At 43.3% G+C, this 20,365-nt stretch overlaps 1 protein-coding gene across 1 annotated transcript in view; it reads right to left on the reverse strand.

The window, feature by feature from the left end:
* LOC139155700 (interferon regulatory factor 4-like) overlaps window positions 1-16,097 on the reverse strand; it is an 18,704-nt gene extending 2,607 nt beyond the window's left edge. The window contains exons 1-6 of the mRNA XM_070730947.1: window positions 15,826-16,097; window positions 13,338-13,530; window positions 11,770-11,861; window positions 5,147-5,237; window positions 4,089-4,208; window positions 2,357-2,752 (exon numbers count right to left, since the gene is read on the reverse strand). Coding sequence (XP_070587048.1) covers window positions 2,357-2,752; window positions 4,089-4,208; window positions 5,147-5,237; window positions 11,770-11,861; window positions 13,338-13,530; window positions 15,826-16,017 — 1,084 coding nt within the window. The 5' untranslated portion in view covers window positions 16,018-16,097. The remainder of the gene's footprint in view (window positions 1-2,356; window positions 2,753-4,088; window positions 4,209-5,146; window positions 5,238-11,769; window positions 11,862-13,337; window positions 13,531-15,825) is intronic.
* Between the last annotated feature and the right edge of the window lie 4,268 nt (window positions 16,098-20,365).

Consider the following 20,365-nt stretch of genomic DNA (forward strand, 5'->3'; position numbering starts at 1 on the left):
TTCTTTTCATTAAACCAGCCATGCCCAGTTCCTGCAACCGTTCTTCGTATGTTTTAGCCTCCAGTCTCCTCATCCTCTTTGTTGCTCTTCTCTGCCCTCTTTCTATCTAGAGTCTCAACATCTTTTTTTGCATTGTGGTGACCAAAACTGAATGCAATATTCCAAGTGTGGCCTTACCAATAAAGTGGTATTAACAGTTCACATGATAGAAACATAGAAACATAGAAGACTGACTGCAGAGAAAGACCTCATGGTCCATCTAGTCTGCCCTTATACTATTTCCTGTATTTTATCTTACAATGGATATATGTTTATCCCAGGCATGTTTAAATTCAGTTACTGTGGATTTACCAACCAAGTCTGCTGGAAGTTTGTTCCAAGGATCTACTACTCTTTCAGTGAAATAATATTTTCTCATGTTGCTTTTGATCTTTCCCCCAACTTCAGATTGTGTCCCCTTGTTCTTGTGTTCACTTTCCTATTAAAAACACTTCCCTCCTGAAACTTATTTAACCCTTTAACATATTTAAATGTTTCGATCATGTCCCCCCTTTTCCTTCTGTCCTCCAGACTATACAGATTGAGTCCATTAAGTCTTTCCTGATACGTTTTATGCTTAGGACCTTCCACCATTCTTGTAGCCCTTCTTTGGACCCGTTCAATTTTGTCAATATCTTTTTGTAGGTGGGGTCTCCAGAACTGAACACAGTATTATTCCAAATGGGGTCTCACCAGCGCTCTATATAAGGGGATCACAATCTCCCTCTTCCTGCTTGTTATACCTCTAGCTATACAGCCAAGCATCCTACTTGCTTTTCCTACTGCCCGACCACACTGCTCACCCATTTTGAGACTGTCAGAAATCACTACCCCTAAATCCTTCTCTTCTGAAGTTTTTGTTAACACAGAACTGCCAATGCAATGATAGAAACATAGAAGAGTGACAGCAGAAAAAGTCCTCCTGGTCCATCTAGTCTGCCCTTATACTATTTTCTGTATTTTATCTTAGGATGGATCTATGTTTATCCCAGGCATGTTCAAATTCAGTTCCTGTGCATTGACCAACCACGTCTGCTGGAAGTTTGTTCCAAGCATCTACTACTCTTTCAGTCAAATCATATTTTCTCCCGTTGGTTCTGATCTTTCCCCCAACTAACTTCAGATTGTGCCCCCTTGTTCTTGGTTCACTTTCCTATTAAATACAATACTCAGTACAATACGTGATCTTGTGAAGCCCTGATTTAAACCAAGCCTTTTTACTAGTGGTTTAAATCATGGTTTAAATCGACTGGATTTAAATCACATCCACCCTGGGAAACACGGTTCTAACCCTACCCCCAAGCAAAACCTTGTCAAAGACCTTGGAGTACTCATATCCAAAGATCTAAGTCCTAGAGCCCACTGCAACAACATTGCCAAAAAGGCTTTAAGAGTTGTTAACCTTTGAACTGCTAACAAGAGCTTGCAAAACATTTGTCAGACCAATCCTCGAATACAGCTCGCCTGTATGGAACCCATATTGCATATCTGACATCAACACAATTGAGAGAGTCCAGAAATATTTCACAAGAAGAGCCCTTCACTCCTCTTCTCACAACAAAATACCTTACTCTACCAGACTTGAAATTCTTGGTTTAGACAACTTACAACTCCGTCGTCTCCGTTCTGACTTAATTATAGTTCATAAAATCATATACCAAAATGTCCTACCTGATAACGACGACTTCACCTTCAACCGCAACAACACACGAGCACGGAATCGATTTAAACTAAATGTCAACAGCTCCAAACTTGACTGCAAAAAATACGACTTCAGCAACAGAGTCATCATCGCCTGGAATGCACTACCTGACTCTGTGGTTTCTACTCCTAACCCCAAAACCTTTAACCTTAGACTACAATTGACCTTTGCCCCTTTCTAAGAGGTCTGTAAGGGGCGTGCATAAGCGCACCACTGTGCCTACCGTCCCTGCCCTATTGTCTTCTTTAGTTACTTTTTATCATTACTTATCTACTGTTTTATTTGTACAAATTATGACCCTATAATTGTTTGACAAAATAAAATAAAATAAAATAAAATAAAATAAATAAAATAATAAAATAAAATAATAAAATAAAATAAAATAATTAAATAAATAAATAAATTAAATAAATAAATAAATAAATAAAAAATAAAAAAATAAATAAAATAAAATAAAATAAAATAAAATAAAATAAATAAAATAATAAATAAAATAAAATAAAATAAAATAAAATATAAAATAAAATAAATAAAATAATAAATAAAATAAAATAAAATAAAATAAAATAAAATAAAATAAAATAAAAACCCCGAAGCAAGCCTCTCTGGACACACCTTGGAGGAATTGTTGAGTGTCCAACAGCCGGTACGTTTTCTCCCTCTCCAGCTTGTTTGGCTGATCGTTGTGGGGCGCCAACGGCCCCTTCCAGTAAACCCGACTTTGGCATTGGCGCTTCATGAAGACGCCTTCAGGGGCCACCCAAAGGAGGACCCCGCGATGCAAGTGGGGGAGCAACCTCTTCAAGATCCATGTGGCCTTGGGCCCCCAGTTTCTGCAGCCCAGGACATCTGGAGGAGGGAACTGGATTTCTTCTATTCCGCTGGGACCGTAGAGGTCGTTGTCCTCTGCCGCTACCGGCTGGTAGGTGATGCGGCAGCCTTCTGCGGCGCTAGTGGTCGTCTCTTTCACCAGCGCATCGCAATAGTAGAGGCGGATGTGAAGGAAACAATCTGGAGAGGGTTATAAAGGCCAGGGAGGATCAGAAATTAGCATTAGCATTTAGATTTATATACCACTTCACAGGGCTTTCCCAGCCCTCTCTAAGCGGTTGACAGAATCAGCCTCTTGCCCCCAACGATCTGGGTTCTCCTTTGACCCACATCGGAAGGATGGAAGGAGGGAGGGAAGGAAGGAAGGAATAGCAATAGCATTTGGACTTATATACTGCTTCGTAGTGCTTTCACAGCCCTCTCTAAGCGGTTGACAGAATCAGCCTCTTACCCCCAATGATCTGGGTCCTCCTTTGACCCACCTCAGAAGGATGGAAGGAGGGAGGGAAGGAAGGAAAAAAGGTCAGGCAATAGCATTTAGACTTATATACTGCTTCACAGTGCTTTCCTGCCCTTTCTAAGTGGTTTACAAACTCAGCCTTATTGCCCACAACAATCTGGGTCCTCACTTGACCCAGGAAGGAAGGAAGGAAGGAAGGAGGGAGGGAGGGAGGGAAGGAAGGAAGGAAGGAAGGATGGGCAATAGCATTTAGACTTATATACCGCTTCCTAATGCTAAGCAGTTTACAGGATCAGGCTCTTGCCCCCAACAATCTGGGTCCTCCCTTGACCCACCCCGGAAGGAAGGAAGGAAAGAAGGAAAGAAGGAAGGATCAGAATCAGGCTCTTGCCCCCAACAATGTGGCTCCTCATTTGACCCACCTCGGAAGGAAGGAAGCTGATTCCTTAGATAAATACAAATACTTAGAGAAATACAAATCTAATAAATAATAATAATAATAATAATAATAATAATAATCATCATCATCATCGAGCTGCAACGACTCTGGCATAAGCCCGTGAAAGTGGTCCCAGTGGTACTTGGCACGCTGGGCGCAGTGCCAAAGGATCTCAGCGGACATTTGAAAACCATCGGAATTGACAAAATCTCCACCTGTCAATTGCAAAAGGCCGCTTGACTGGGATCGGCAAACATAATTCGCGGCTACATCACGCAGTCCTAGGTGCTTGGGAAGCGCCCGACTGGGGATGAAATACGAAATCCAGCATAGTGATCTCGTTTGCTGTGTTGTACTGACATAATAATAATAATAATAATAATAATAATAATAATAATAATAATAATAATAACAACAACAACAACAACAACAATAATAAATAACTCCGGTTTAAGATGGATTTTGGGCACAATTTCCAATCACACCTCTCTAGTCCTAACCCATCCTAAAGCCAACCAGTTCTGAACCAGTTTAGCTTTTGCAAGCTCCAGCCCTGAGTCAGCGAAGTGCTGAGCAGGATTCGGCGAAGAAATTCTCGAACCCAACACCTCTCATACCTGAATTGATGCTTTTGCCCAGGGCAGACTGTGAACTGGAACTAACGAAAGCCCGGTTTGAAAGCTGGTAGATCTGCGATGGAGCCCACCTTGCGTGGGGAAAGCCTTTCGCCCGACACCCTGTGGATCAGATCACAACAAACGTTAAGCCGAGAAAAGAGAAAAAAGTGAGGGTACCAAGGCGCAAGGAAGCAATATATATCAGATGTTAGTGCAGTCAGACGGGGATGTGATCCAAGGATTGACTAAACTCAAGGGTGTTCTGTCGGGCTCTCTGGTAGACTCCTCCCAAAAATGCACAGGTACAAATTTCAGACACACACACGTTTGAAAATTCAAAACAATGTTCTTTATAATGAAAATCCACTTAAACTAAGCCCTCTTTTGTTATAGCAAAGAGCACTCATCTCCAAACAAACTGGTAATTTATACAAGTCCCTTATCAGTTCTGAGATACTTAGCTTGCAGCTGTGAGGCAATTCACAGTCCTTCTTCTTTCACAAAGTGAAACACATTTTGCTCTGGTTTAGTTTCAAAGCGGGGAAAAATCAGCATACAAAAGGTCCAAGTCAGTAAAGCAGTCACGAAACACAAGGATCAGATAATCCTCCACAATGGCCAAACCCACAGGCTGCTATTTATAGCAGCCTCACTAATGACCACAGCCCCACCCAACCACAGGTGGCCTCATTTTCTTTGATAATAATCTCTCAGTTGTTGCTGCCTATGCATCGCTCTCCGCATGCGTGGCTGTATCATTAACTCTTGTTCTGAATCCAAGGAGGAGCTAGATAATTGATCTCCTTCTGAGCTGCCTGCCCCACTCTCCTCCTCCCTGTCACTCATGTCTTCTTGGTCAGAGGAGCCTTCATCAGCAGATTCCACCGGGGGCAAAACAGGCCTGCAGCATGTGGATGTCTCTCCCACATCCACAGTCCTTGGGGCAGGAGCTGGGCCAGAGCTAACCACAACAAAGGGAGTGCACCAATCGTATCATGCCCTCAAAACAGATCTCCATAATCTTTCACTCAGCAGAGAAGTCCTTGTTTCCACCTTACCATGGAGGTCTGCACTGCCCATCTTCTGGGGGGGTTGAGCACCCCTTGGGTCATCTTCCCTTTTCCCATCAGGCTCCGACAATGGTTCGGCCTGGAAAGAAAGAAAATAAACAGGGCTTGAAATTGGGAAGAAGGCACCTGGGATTTTTGTGGTGGAGGGGGTCAGGCTTAATGAACTCCACCTATCTAGTCTGGAGGACAGAAGGGAAAAGGGGGGACATGATCGAAACATTTATATATGTGAAAGGGTTAAATAAGGTCCAGGAGGGAAGTGTTTTTAATAGGAAAGTGAACACAAGAACAAGGGGGCACAATCTGAGGTTAGTTGGGAGAAAGATCAAAAGCAACGGGAGAAAATATTATTTGACTGAAAGAGTCGTAGATGCTTGGAACAAACGTCCAGCAGACATGGTTGGTAAATCCACAGTCACTGAATTTAACCTTGCTGTTCAGTTCGGGTCGTATGTGACCCGGAGCCAAGTTTGAGTCCCTGTAAAAATTTTTCCCTGCATATCTGAAACTTGAAATTTCATGACTTTTCAGCATTTCAGGGGTTCTCTCTATGAGAATTTTTTTTGGGGGGTGGGGGGTTTCTTTCTTGCTGAAAAACAAAAAGTCACACTAGTTGTGTTCCCGGGTCACCCTGACCCGGACCGAAAACTCTTCATTTGAACTGCTTATGTTTGGTCAATTTGAATACTTTTTTCACTTGGAAAGTAGTCTGAACATTTCTGCACACAATGATATGAAAATTGAAATGAAAAAAGTAATTCTTATTGGTTTATTTTGCTGATAGAATGCGTGCCCCCCCCGTTTTTGTGAAATATTTTTCAATTTATGGATAGTTTTCCTTGCAAAATGTGTTCAATTTTACTAAAGTTGGTGTGGGATTGGTAGTTTGAACATTTCTGAATATAAGAAAAATATAAATGAACTGAAAGAAATGTTTCTTATTGGTTGTTTACAATCATAAATAACCCCCCCCCCCCCTTGGCTGCTTGCAAACATTTTCACTTTATATTTATGCAAGCTTCAAATCCGAAATATTTTTAATATCTTATGCATTCATTTACTCAATTTAACACTGCTGATCATCAAAACAATATTTTTGGGATGGTGGCTAATTCTTTTCTGGGCAAAAAAAAATCATCACTTCGAGTCTGTTTCTGTTCGTATATGACCGGACCAAAAAGAATTTTTTTAGGTACTTGAATTTGATCTTTTTGAAAAAAAATTCAACTGGAAAACTAGTGTGAACATTTATGAACATAATGATATGAAAATTGAACTGAAAAAATTGAGGCTTATATATTTATTTTTATCAAAAATCCCTCCCCCCATGTTTTCTGAATTTCTTTTCAATTTATACTTTTTTTAGGCTACAAATCTCTAAGGAATATTCCCCCAAAAGTTTTGATATACTAAATTGAACAATCCTGAACATAAGAAAAATAGTAATGAACTGAAAAAAATGATTCTTATTGGTTTATTTTTGCCACAAAAGGGCCACCCACCCCGGCCTTATAAACCTAAAAAAAATCCACAAACACGGGGGGGGGGGAGGCACATTTATGTGAAAATAAAACCAATAAGGATTCAATTTTCATTCCATTGTGTGCAGAAATGTTCAAACTTGTTTCCAGGTGAAAAAAGCTTTCAAAAAGACCAAATATAAGTACCTAAAATGATCAATTTGCAGTCCGGGTCAAATAGACCCGGGAACATAAGATTAGGGAGTTTTCTTGAACTGAACATCAAGGTTAAACATGCTTGGGATAAACATAGATCCATTGTAAGGTAAAATACAGGAAATCGTATAAGGGCAGACTAGATGGACCAGGAGGTCTTTTTCTGCTGTCAATCTTCTATGTTTCTATATTTCTATGTGGTTAGAGTGCAGTAATGCAAGCTGCTACTGCTGACTGCTGGCTGTAGTTCAGCAGATCAAATCTCACCACTGGCTCAAGGTTGACTCAGCCTTCCTTCCTTCCGAGGTGGGAAAAGTCTTTTTCTGCCGTCAATCTTCTATGTTTCTATGCATTGTTCTTTTTACAGTACAGTATATGTTATATGCTGCCCCTAGTGGCCAGAGAAGGGCGGAATATGAATCCAATGAATGAATGAATGAATGAATGAACGAACGAACGTATGAATGAATGAATGATTGAATGAATGAATGATTGAATGAATGAATAATTGAATGAATGATTGAATGAATGAATGATTGAATGAATGATTGAATGAATGATTGAATGAATGATTGAATGATTGATTGAATGAATGATTGAATGAATGAATGAACGAACGAACGTATGAATGAATGAATGATTGAATGAATGAATGATTGAATGAATGAATAATTGAATGAATGATTGAATGAATGAATGATTGAATGAATGATTGAATGAATGATTGAATGAATGATTGAATGAATGATTGAATGATTGATTGAATGAATGATTGAATGAATGAATGATTGAATGAATGAATGATTGAATGAATGAATAATTGAATGAATGATTGAATGAATGAATGAATGATTGAATGAATGAATGATTGAATGAATGAATGATTGAATGAATGAATAATTGAATGAATGAATAATTGAATGAATGAATGATTGAATGAATGAATGAATGAATGAATGAATGATTGAGTGAATGAATGATTGAATGAATGTATGAATGAATGAATGAATGAATAATTGAATGAATGAATAATTGAATGAATGAATGATTGAATGAATGAATGAATGAATGAATGATTGAATGAATGAATGATTGAATGAATGAATGATTGAATGAATGAATTATTGAATGAATGAATGAATGATTGAATGAATGTATGAATGAATGAATGAATGAGTAAGTGAATGATTGATTGATTGATTGAATGAATGAATGATTAAATGAATTACTGAATGAATGAGTGAGTGAATGAATGATTAAATGAACGAATGAATGAATGAAATATACAGGTCCTCAATAGAAGGCAGTTTGGGCAGTTCTTCTTATTCAAACTAGCTGTGTTTGGAAGAGCAGCCACCATTGCAATGCAGCTGCATTCTCTTCTCTGGCCAAGAGTCCTTGAGGTGTTGTCTTTGGCTGGCGCTTAGCAGCCTGGAGTTTCCAGACCAGGCCAGGGCAGGGCTGGCATTGAAACCAGGGGGAAGAGGGAGTGAGGTGGCAGATCGGATAAAGCCTTTTTCTGGCTGTTCCCTTGAAAAGAGAGACAGTCTGGGGAGATTATTGTAAATATGTGAGCAACAATAAATAAGCCCAGGGCAGTTCTGTTTTCTGGTGTCCGACAAATCTGGAACTCCTGGTAGTAGCTGTTCCAGATTTGAAGCTGTGGTTTTGATCTTTAGGGAAGCTGAATTTCAAAATAAAAATCCAGAACAGAAACTTCCTGTTCGAGGCAGAAAGAACCTCAAGAGGAACAAGCTCTTGTTCTTAGGATGCAAGAAGTTGTCGTAAGCGAGTTTGCAAAATAATGGCGGCTAGGTGTGTCTTAAAGCCATGCAACGAAGACTGATGAGATTTTAATTTTGGGATTCCCTGTGCAAATAGTGTTTATTTACATTCGATTTATGTCATAATGTTAAATTAAAGTAAATTAAATTTTAAATTAAAGTAAAGTAAATTTTAAACCAAATCAAATCAAGGTAAGTTCACCACCTAGAGTCACTGGTTGGGATGGGCAGCAATTCAAATAGGGGGGAGGGGAGGGGAGAGAGAGGACGGGAGGGAGAAAAAGGCAGGAAGGAAAAGGAAAGGAGGTATAGAAGGAAGGAAGGAGAGAAGGAAGAAGAGAGGGAGGAAAAAAGGAGAGAGGGAGAAAGGAAGGGAGGGAGAAAAGAGGAAGGGAGGGAGGGATGAATAAGAGAGGATAAAGGAGGAAGGAAGGAAGGAAGAGATGGAGGAAGGAGGGAGGGAGAAAAAGGCAGGAAGGAAAAGTAAAGAAGGAGGTATAGAAGGAAGGAAGTCGGAAGGAAGAAGAGAGGGAGGAAAGTAGAAGGAAGGGAGAAAGGAAGGGAGGGGGGAAGAAAGAGGGAAGGAGGGATGAATAAGAGAGAAGAAAGGAGAAAGGGAGGGGGGAAGGAAGGAAGAGAGGGAGGAAGGAGGGAGGGAGAAGAAAGGGACGAAGAAAGGAAGAAGAGAAAGGAAGGAAGGAGGGAGAAAGAAAGAAAGGGAAGAATGATATAATGTGACTTTTCAAGAAGAATGTTCTTCAATATCTACATTGCAATGCATTTAAAATAGTAGACTACATATTTTTTCATTCATTCCACATTCAACATGTCACCCCAGCAATCACCATTTTTCTACCTGCTGGCTGGGGAATTCTGGGAGTTGAAGTCCATCCACCTTCAAGGTGCCACGTTTGAGAAAGACTCTACACACAGACAGACATAACACCTAGCAATGCTTCTTTGCCCAATCAAGTTCAGGCAGGAAAATGCAAATATTCTTCCCTTAACCCTGGCTGCTGGTTTTTTTTAAAAAAAACTGCTATGTAAGTGAGCAGAGATCTCCTTGAGTAGGAATCTGTTCAGGATCTGAAGAGATCCCATCAATAGCGGGTTGCTACCAGTAGGAGGAGGACGCCACACCAGTAGTAAAGACTGACACAGCCCTTGTACTATTTCCTGTATTTTATCTTAGGATGATCTATGTTTGTCCCAGGCATGTTTCAATTCAGTCACTGTAGATTGACCAACCACATCTGCTGGAAGTTTGTTCCAAACATCTACCACTCTTTCAGTCAAATAATATTTTCTCACTTTGCTTCTGATCTTTCCCCCAACTAACCTCGGATTGTGCTCCCTTGTTCTTGAGTTCACTTTCCTATTAAAAACACTTCCCTTCTGAACCTTATTTAACCCTTTAACATATTTAAATGTTTTGATCGTGTCCCCCCTTTTCCTTCTGTCCTCCAGACTCTACAGATTGAGTCCATGAAGTCTCTCCTGGTCATTTTTATGCTGAAGACCTTCCACCATTTTTGTAGCCCGTCTTTGGACCCGTTCAATTTTATCAATATCTTTTTGTAGGTGAGGTCTCCAGAACTGGACACAGTATAATTCCAAATGGGGTCTCACCAGCGCTCTATACAGCGGGATCACAATCTCCCTCTTCCTGCTTGTTATACCTCTAGCTATGCAGCCAAGCATCCTACTTGCTTTTCCTACCGCCCGACCACACTGCTCACCCATTTTGAGACTGTCAGAAATCACTGCCCCTAAATCCTTCTCTCCTGAAGTTTTTGCTAACACAGAACTGCCAATACAATACTCAGATTGAGGATTCCTTTTCCCCAAGTGCATTATTTTACATTGGGAAACATTAAACTGCAGTTTCCATTGCTTTGACCACTTATCTAGTCAAGCTAAATCATTTGCCATATTACAGATGCCTCCAGGAATATCCGCACCTCTTTTTGTAGGTAAGGTCTCTGGAACTGAGCACCGTATTCCAAATGTGAATGCACGGAAGCAAAAAATATGTGCAGGCATGGAAGTAAAAAAAATCACCAAAATCTTGCACACGGGCGCATTCCTCTCATTTGGATGCGTGCATGCACACATGCAGCAAAGACAAACTGTATGTGCAGCGCACTGGTAGCAGCATAACCTCCAAGGACAATTCCATCTGTCCGTCCATTACCCTGGGGGGGGAATCATTGACCCCCTCAGAGAGGGTCCGCAACCTGGGCGTCCTCCTTGATCCACAGCTCACATTAGAGAACCATCTTTCAGCTGTGGCGAGGGGGGCGTTTGCCCAGGTTCACCTGGTGCGCCAGTTGCGGCCCTATTTGGACCGGGACTCACTGCTCCCAGTCACTCATGCCCTCATCACCTCGAGGTTCGACTACTGTAACGCTCTCTACATGGGGCTACCTTTGAAAAGTGTTCGGAAACTTCAGATCATGCAGAATGCAGCTGCGAGAGCAATCATGGGCTTTCCTAAATATGCCCATGTTACACCAACACTCCGCAGTCTTCATTGGTTGCCGATCAGTTTCCGGTCACAATTCAAAGTGTTGGTTATGACCTATAAAGCCCTTCATGGCACCGGACCAGAATATCTCCGGGACCGCCTTCTGCCGCACGAATCACAGCGACCAGTTAGGTCCCACAGAGTGGGCCTTCTCTGGGTCCCATTGACTAAACAATATCGTCTGGTGGGACTCAGGGGAAGAGCCTTCTCTGTGGCGGCCCCGACCCTCTGGAACCAGCTCCCCCCAGAGATCAGAATTGCCCCCACCCTCCTCGCCTTTCGTAACCTCCTTAAAACCCACCTCTGTCGTCAGGCATGGGGGAATTGAAATATTCCTTTCCCCAAAGGCCTATACAATTTATGCACGGTATGTTTGTGTGTATGTTTGGTTTTTAATAAGGGTTTTTAAATTATTTTAAATATTAGATTTGTCATGTGCTGTTTTATTATTGTTCTTAGCCGGCCCCAGTCTACGGAGAGGGGCGGCATACAAATCTAACGAATAAACGAATAAACAAATAAACGAATGGACGAATGAACGAACGAATAAATAAACAAACAAAGAAACAAGCAAGCAAGGAAGCAAGCAAACAAACCCCCACCTGAAACCCCACAGGTGCTTACCTTGTCTGACAAGCCGTGGGCTGCGGGGGCTTCAGATGATGTTGTCGGGGACCCTTTCGACAGCAGAGGTGAGTCGGTTCCACTCTCCTTCTCTGGAAAATGACAGCAGCAAAGACACAAAAGGTAGATTCACACAACCGCCCACTCCAGATGAAGCTAACACCAACCTGGACTAGACCAGGTTTGGTATCTTGTGAATCAAACGATTGGGAGGAATCTGTTCTGTCCCAGCGACAAGCCCCCCTCCCCAAGAAACAGGCTCCCCCATACACAGATTTTACAAGATTTAAGCATGTCATTCTCTTTTTTTGTAAATAAATTTTATCGATTTTCAAACAATTTTTTAAAAAACAGACAAATAAAAAAGAATTTTTTTTAAAAAAACTCTCTGATATCAACATAACAATCAGTACTCCTGCATTGCTACATCAGATATTTCATTAATACATACAACCGCAAAATTCTTAGAAACAGAAACACAGAAGATTGACGACAGAGAAAGACCTCATGGTCCATCTCGTCTGCCCTTCTACTCTTTCCTGTATTTTATCTTAGGATGGATCTATGTTTATCCCAGGCATGTTTACATTCAGTTACTGTGAATTTACCAACCATGTCTGCTGGAGGTTTGTTTGAACATGTCCCTCCTTTCCTTTCCCTTCTGTCCTCCAGACTAACAGATTTATTTATTTATTTATTCATTTATTTATTTATTTATTTATTTATTCATTCATTCATTCAATCAATCAATTTTTATGCCACCCTTCTCCTTAGACTCATAGCAATAGCACTTTTTTAACAGAGCCAACATGATTGAAGAAGGAAGGGAAGGGAGGAAAGAAAGAGAAGGAAGGAAGGAAGGAAGGAAGAGAAGAAGGAAGGAAAGGGAGGAAGGAAGAAAGGAAAGGGAGGAAGGAAGGAAGGAAAGAAGGAAGGAAGGAAGGAAGGAAGGAAGAATCCACAGTCACTGAATTTAAACATGCCTGGGATAAACATAGATCCATCCTAAGATAAAATACAGGAAATAGTATAAGGGCAGACTAGATGGACCATGAGGTCTTTTTCTGCTGTCAATCTTCTATGCTTCTATGTTTCTATGCTGTGAGCTGAGTCCACGGAAAGGGGTGGCATACAAATCCAATAAATAAATAAATAAACAATCGTGCCTTGAAGCTCTCCAGGCTGACAGCTGTCACAACCTCTTTTGGAAGGGAATCCCATCAACCAAGGACCCTCTGGGGGGAAGAAGAAATATTTCCCTTGATTGGTCCTCACTTTCTTAACCTATGAGCTTTAGGGAGAGACCCCTTGCCCTAGGATTGTGTGATAGAGAAAATATTTTTTCTCTATCCACCTGTTCTATCCCATGCAGGATTTTAAACCCTTCGATCAAGTCAGAATTAGTGCAGTATTGACCCTACTGATTTCAGGGGGGGAGAGTCCCAGAGGGGAAGGAGAGATGCTGGGAGGCCGCATTGCCCCTCCCCCAAGAGGTCCTGAGCTTATGCTCCATGTCACCAGATCTTCCAAGCCTCCTCTTCCCCCCCCCCCCCAAGACTTTCTCCTACCTGTGTCCTGGGCCGCCTCGGGACCGACCACCTGGTATACTTTGTAAGGCTCCGAGGCCTCCAGGCAACTTTTCTCGGGCACCTCTTTGAAATCGGGGCTTTTGTTGAGGGCGCAACGGAGACGTGTCTTCCAGACGGAGGGGTCGGCGTGATCCAGCCCTTCACGGAACTTGCCCTTGTAGACTGCCCAGGCCTGTGCGGGTAATAGAGGAAACAGCAATAGCAACAGCATTGAGACTTATATACCGCTTCCTAGTGCTTTGACAGCCCTCTCTGTTTATAGAATCAGCCTCTTGCCCCCAACAATCTGGGTCCTCATTTGACCCACCAAGGAAGGAAGGAAGGAAGGATGGAAAGAAGGAAGGATAAAGAAAGGTGGGGAGGAAGGGAGGAAGGAAGGAGGGAGGGAGGGAGAGAAGGAAGGAAGGATAAAGAAAGGTGGGCAGGAAGGAAGGAAGGAGGGAGGAAGGGAGAGAGAAGGAAGGAAGGAGGGAGGGAGGCAGGAAGGGAGGGTGGGAAGGATGGCAGGAATAGCATTAGCAATAAGACATGGACTTATATACTGCTTCATATTGCTTTTACAACCCTCTCTAAGCGGTTTACAGAATCATACATTGCCGCCAACAGCCTGGGTCCGCATTTGACCCAACTGGGAAGAATGGTAGGAAGGAAGGAAGGAAGGAAGGAAGGAAGGAAGGAAGGAAGGAAGGAAGAAATAGCAATAGCACCTAGACTTATATACCACTTCACAGTGCTTTTACAGCCCTCTCTAAGCGTTTTACAAAATCAGCCTCTTGCCCCCAACAATCTGGGTCCTCATTTTACACAAGGAAGCAAGGAAGGAAGGAAGGAGGTAGATAAGTCTAGTAATAGCACTTAGACTTATCTACCGCTTCATAGAGAGAGGGAGGGAGAGAGAGAGAATAGATAGATAGAGAGGGGCAGCATAAAAATTTGATTAATACATAAATAAAATAGATAGTTAGATAGATAGATAGATAATATATATATATTTGTTTTTGTAAATTTTTACGGGTATATGTATGTAGATTGTTCTGAGTTCGGGTTTTGCCCTGTGTAATATTTTGCATGTCTATGCGACGTTTCGGTGAAATCACATCCACCATCATCAGGCTGAAGTTTCCAAGCACGAAGCTTCAGCCTGATGATGGTGGATGTGATTTCACCGAAACGTCGCATAGACACTCAAAATATTACACGGGGCAAAACTCGAACTCAGAACAATCTATCTATCTATCTATCTATCTATCTATCTATATATATATATATATATATATATAGAGAGAGAGAGAGAGATGATAAATTGATAGATAGATAGATAGATAGATAGAAAGAGATGGATGGATGGATGGATAGAGATAAATCGATGATAGATCATAGACCATAGTTAGATAGATGATAGCGATATATAGATAATAGATAGATGATATAGATCAGGGGTTCTCAACCTGGGGGTCAGGACTTCTTCGGGGGGGTCAAACGACCATTTCACAGGGGCTGCCTAAGACCATAGAAGAAAGACAAATTTCTCCTTGTGTTAGGAATGAAAGCTTCTATTATGGCACCTTGGAACATATTTCTACAATCAGGTGTTTACAGTGTCCCTCTGACCTTGCTGCCAATCAGCAGGAAGAAATCAGGAAGCAGAAAGTTTGGGAGAATTGGCACTAGACTTATGGTTGGGGTTCACCACAACACGAGGAACTGTATTAAGGGGTTGTGGCATAGAAAGGTTGAGAAGGGGAAAGGGGGGAGGGAGAGAGAGAGAGAGGGAGGGAGAGAGATTATAGATATAGATATAGAGATATAGAAGTAGATATAGAAATGATAGATATAGATCGATGGATAGATGATATAGATAGAAACCTAGAAGATTGACAGACCTCCTGGTCCATCTATGCCCTTATACTACTTCCTGTATTTTATCTTAGGATGGATCTATGTTTATCCCAGGCATGTTCCAATTCAATTCCTGTGGATTGACCAACCACGTCTGCTGGAAGTTTGTTCCAAGCATCTGCTACTCTTTCAGTCAAATAATAGATAGAGATAGATGATATAAAAATAGCAATAGCATTTAGATTTATATACCACGTTACAGTGCTTCCCGGTTTACAGAGAGAAGAATATTGCCCCAAACAATCTGGGTCCTCGTTTTACCGACTTCGGAAGGACGGAAGGCCGAGTCAACCTAGACTAGAGCCTACTAAGACTCGATCTGCCAAACTGCTGGCAGCCGGTGAGCAGCAGGAGTCGCTTGCAGTACTGCACTCTATCCACTGCGCCACCGAGGTTCTGTTGTTGGGGGTGAGGGGTCCGTCCGAAAGCCCCCCAGCCAAGAAGACCTCCCACCCGTGGCCACTTATCTCCATCCCCCGCCACCCCGGGAAATCCAGCCCTCCCCCTTAGAAAGCCGGGGGGGGGAGCGGGGGGTCCCCGCACATGCGACCCCCCACCCCGTGGTCACCTTGAAGAGCGCCGCGTCCTCCCGCTCGCGGTAGTCCTGCTTGGCGGCGTGTTTCCAGGGGATGCGAAAGCGCCTCTTCCGCCCGTCTTCCCAGCGCAGCCCCGGATAGCGACCGCTCTCCACCTGCGCCAGCAGCCACTCCTTCAGCCGCATGGGCTGCTGCTGCGGCGGCTCCGGCGGGGACCCGGCCATGCGGGGCGAGCGCGGCTCCCAGCCCGGACGCAGAGCGGAGCCGGCGGAGAAAAGCGCCCTCGGGCCCCACACGCCGCAGCCGCCAAGCGCAAGCGGGAAAGCGAAAGGGAGCCGAGCGGGCACTTTCGCTTTCGCTTTCGCTCGCCTCCGCTCCCCCCCCCCCCTTTTTTTTTTCCCTTTCCCCGAGCAGGGCGGCCGACGAGGAATCATCCCCCGGGGCTGGAAGGGGGGGGACCTTGGAGGTCTTCTAGTCTGACCTCCTCTCCTTCTTGGAAGGCGTCGTTGGGTGTCCGAAGGTCTGCAGAACCTCCAGCGACAGGAGCAGAGGCCGCAACTTCCCAAGGGGGGGGGGGGGCTTGTTCGTTCTTCTCAGGGTCAGGGAATGTCTCCCGAGTTTCTAGCCGCGGATTCCTCCTTTTGGGGGCTTTGGAGAATGTGGAACCTCCCGCCACCCTCTTCTTTGTGGCGGCCCCTGGTCACCCCGACCCATCCCTTATATAGTCTAGATCTCCCTCCCCAATCCCTCCCTCTCCCTCTTTCTCTCTCCCTCTTTTTGTCTCTTCCTCCTTCCCTCTTTTTCCCTCCCCCCTCTCTCTCTTTCTTTCCCTCTTTTTCTCTGTCTCCCTCCCTCCTCCCCTCTTTCTCTCCCTCTTCTCTCTCTCCCTTTTCTTTTCTCCCTCCCTCTCTCCCTCTCCCTCTTCTCTCTTTTTCTCTCCCTCTCCTTCTTTCTGTCTCTCTCTTTCCCTCTTTTTGTCTCTCCCCCCATCCTTCCCTCTTTTCCCTCCCTCTCTCTCCCACCCACCCACCCTCCCTCTCCCTCTTTCTTTGTCTTCTTTCTCTTTCTTTCTATTCCCCTTACTCTCTCCCTCCTCCCATGACTCTCTCTCTTTTCTCTCCCCCTCCTTCCCTCTTTCCCCTCCCTCTTTCTCCTCTCTTTCCTTCCCTCTCTCCCTTTCTCTCCGTCTCTAGGCTATCTATAATCTATCTATCTATCACTCTATCTATCTATCTATCTATCTATCATCACTCTATCACTCTCTGTCTATCTATATATCTATTTATCATCTATCTTTCTATCATTTATCTATCTATCTATCTATCTATCATCTATCATCTATCTGTTTTCTATTAATCCATCAATTGTCTCTCTGTCATCCATCATCTATCTATCTTCTATTAATATATCAATCATCTGTCTATCAATCAATCAATCAATCAATCAATCATATATCCACCTTTCTCTCTCGCCCCCTCCCTATCTATCTCTAGTATCTATCATCCATTCATTCACCCACCCATCCATCTGTCTTATCATCCTTCTCTGCCCTTCTCTCTTAGAAATCTGGACTTTTCTGCTGGAGGGGTTGCTGGGGGATACCATCTCTGTGCCCGGTTATATATATATAACCGGCCTCTTCTCTTTGCTGACCCCCTCTGGGGCTTATTTAAGGCATTGGGTTTTCAGAGAGGGGCGGCATACAAATCTAAAAAATGAATAAAATAAATTAAATTGAGGTGAAGTCAGCCATTTGGATGCGCCTTCCACGCCCCCAAGTCCTTTCCACTGCGTGAAGCCCACCCACGACCACCCACCGTGGAATTGTGGAGGGCCGACCTTCCAGCTTCCTTTGAGACAGTTGGAGGGAAGCTGGAAAACTCCCCCCACCCCTGTAAAAATCACACATTGCATTTCCGCAGGGCACTTGACCTTGGTTAACCACTTTGGCGTGTTTACACAATGCCTTGAATTGTGTATTCATTCAGTGGGTTGTTCAGCTAGGCAATGCTGCACAAGGCTGATTGTGTAGCCAAGCCCATTTTGGAGAAAGAGGTAAAGAGAAAGTGGAAGTCAGTTTTTTTCTGTTACGAAGTGCTTCCTACCGTTAAAAAAAAAACTTTTCTGAGTTTGTTTTGCTTTTTGAAATATTTTTTTAAAGTACAGTATTTCATAAATCATATCTTATTTGTTTGTTTGATTAATTGATTTCTATAGCTACCCATCTCAGCAAACAAACAACTTTAATAAGTTGTTTTAATAATAATAATAATAATAATAGTAGTAGTAGTAGTAGTAGTAGTAGTAGTAGTAGTAGTAGCAGCAGCAGCAGCAGTAGTAGTAGTAGTAGTGCTTAATAACTACCGTCCAGTCTCCAACCTTCCCTTTATGGGGAAGGTTGTTGAGAAGGTGGTGGCACTCCAGCTCCAGCGGTCCTTGGAAGAAGCTGATTATCTAGGTCCCCAGCAGTCTGGATTCAGGCCCGGCTACAGCACGGAAACTGCTTTGGTCGCGTTGATGGATGATCTCTGGCGGGCCCGGGACAGGGGCTTGTCCCCTGTCCTGGTGCTTCTTGACCTCTCAGCGACTTTGGATACCATCAACCATGGTATCCTTCTGCGCCAGCTGGAGGGGTTGGGAGTGGGAGGCACGGTTCTCCAGTGGTTCTCCTCCTACCTCTCCCATCAGTCGCAGTTGGTGTTAGTGGGGGGTCAGAGGTCGACCTCGAGGTTACTCCCTTGTCAGTCAGTCCTCTCCCCCCTGCTATTCAATATCTACATGAAACCGCTGGGTGAGATCATCCACGGGCATGGGGTGAGGTATCATCAATATGCCGATGATACCCAGCTATACATCTCAACCCCATGTCCAGTCAGCGAAGCAGTAGAAGTGATGTGCTGGTGCCTGGAGGCTGTTGGGGCCTGGATGGGTGTCAACAAACTCAAACTCAACCCAGACAAGACGGAGTGGCTGTGGGTCTTGCCTCCCAAGGTCAATTCCATCTGTCCGTCCATTACCCTGGGGGGAGAATCATTGACCCCTTCAGAGAGGATTCGCAACTTGGGCGTCCTCCTCGATCCACAGCTCAGATTAGAGAAACATCTTTCAGCTGTGGCGAGGGGGGCGTTCGCCCAGGTTCACCTGGTGCACCAGTTGCGACCCTACTTGGACCGGGAGTCACTGCTCACAGTCACTCATGCCCTCATCACCTCGAGGTTCGACTACTGTAACGCTCGCTACATGGGGCTACCTTTGAAAAGTGTTCGGAAACTTCAGATCATGCAGAATGCAGCTGCGAGAGCAATCATGGGCTTTCCCAAATATGCCCATGTTACATCAACACTCCGCAGTCTTCATTGGTTGCCGATCAGTTTCCGGTCACAATTCAAAGTGTTGGTTATGACCTATAAAGCCCTTCATGGCACCGGACCAGATTATCTCAGGGACCGCATTCTGCTGCACGAATCCCAGCGTCCAGTTAGGTCCCACAGAGTGGGTCTTCTCCGGGTCCCGTCAACTAAACAATGCCGCTTGGCGGGACCCAGGGGAAGAGCCTTCTCTGTGGCGGCCCCAGCCGTCTGAAACCAACTCCCCCCCAGAGATTAGGATCGCCCCCACCCTCCTTGCCTTTCGTAAGCTACTTAAAACCCACCTCTGCCCTTTCCCCCTAGGACTTTACAATTTTATGCCTGATATGTCTGTATGTATGCTTGGTTTTTTATATTAAGGGGTTTTAAATCGTTTTTAGTATTGGATTATTATTGTACGCTGTTTTATGATTGCTGTTAGCCGCCCCGAGTCTTCGGAGAAGGGCGGCATATAAATCCAATAAATAAATAAATAAACTACCCAATGTGTCTGACCTGCAAACTCAACTGTTTGATCTTTTATTATTTATTTTTTTCAAATGACCCTTGAACTACAGAACAAAGAGGAATCCAGAGTTCTACAAAGCGTGGAATAAATGGTACATCTGGCTGGAGAAAAGACAAGATACAACTCCATCACGATCCTCTTACCCGTCACCCAAACAACTATCCCACGAACTTATAAAATGATTATTCGGAATCATTGATAAAAGGACGGACAAATTCAAAAGGACAAAATTGAAACTCTAACCCAAGTTTAGAAACTCAAAACTTTCATCTGCACTGATAGTAAAGATCTTAACAGCTGTAATCAGGTCAACAGGTAAGTTGACACTATTTACGACATCTGATAAATTTATAGATATGAATTTATCTCTTTTCTTCTTCTTTTAAATTCTTAATTTTTCCTCTCCCCTTTCCTCTCCCTTCTTTCTCTTTCTCTCTCTTTAGCTTTATTTCCTCTTATATATGTAAGCGTGTATTTTCATTTATAACTGTATACTCTAAATTCATATACATTTGTACCAATATTTGCCTATTCCTTTTGCTTTATGTATCCCCTCCCTTAGTTTTCTTCAATAAAGATTATATTTTCTTTTTAAAAAAAAACTGTTGGATCTTTAGCTGACATGCTTAGCGGTGTTGTGCGAAGGCAGCTGTTGGGGTCTATCATGTCATATATGGATTCTTCTGCTCACCAGCA

The sequence above is a fragment of the Erythrolamprus reginae genome, unplaced genomic scaffold (assembly GCF_031021105.1).
Source record: "Erythrolamprus reginae isolate rEryReg1 unplaced genomic scaffold, rEryReg1.hap1 H_48, whole genome shotgun sequence".
Taxonomy (NCBI): Eukaryota; Metazoa; Chordata; class Lepidosauria; order Squamata; family Dipsadidae; genus Erythrolamprus; species Erythrolamprus reginae.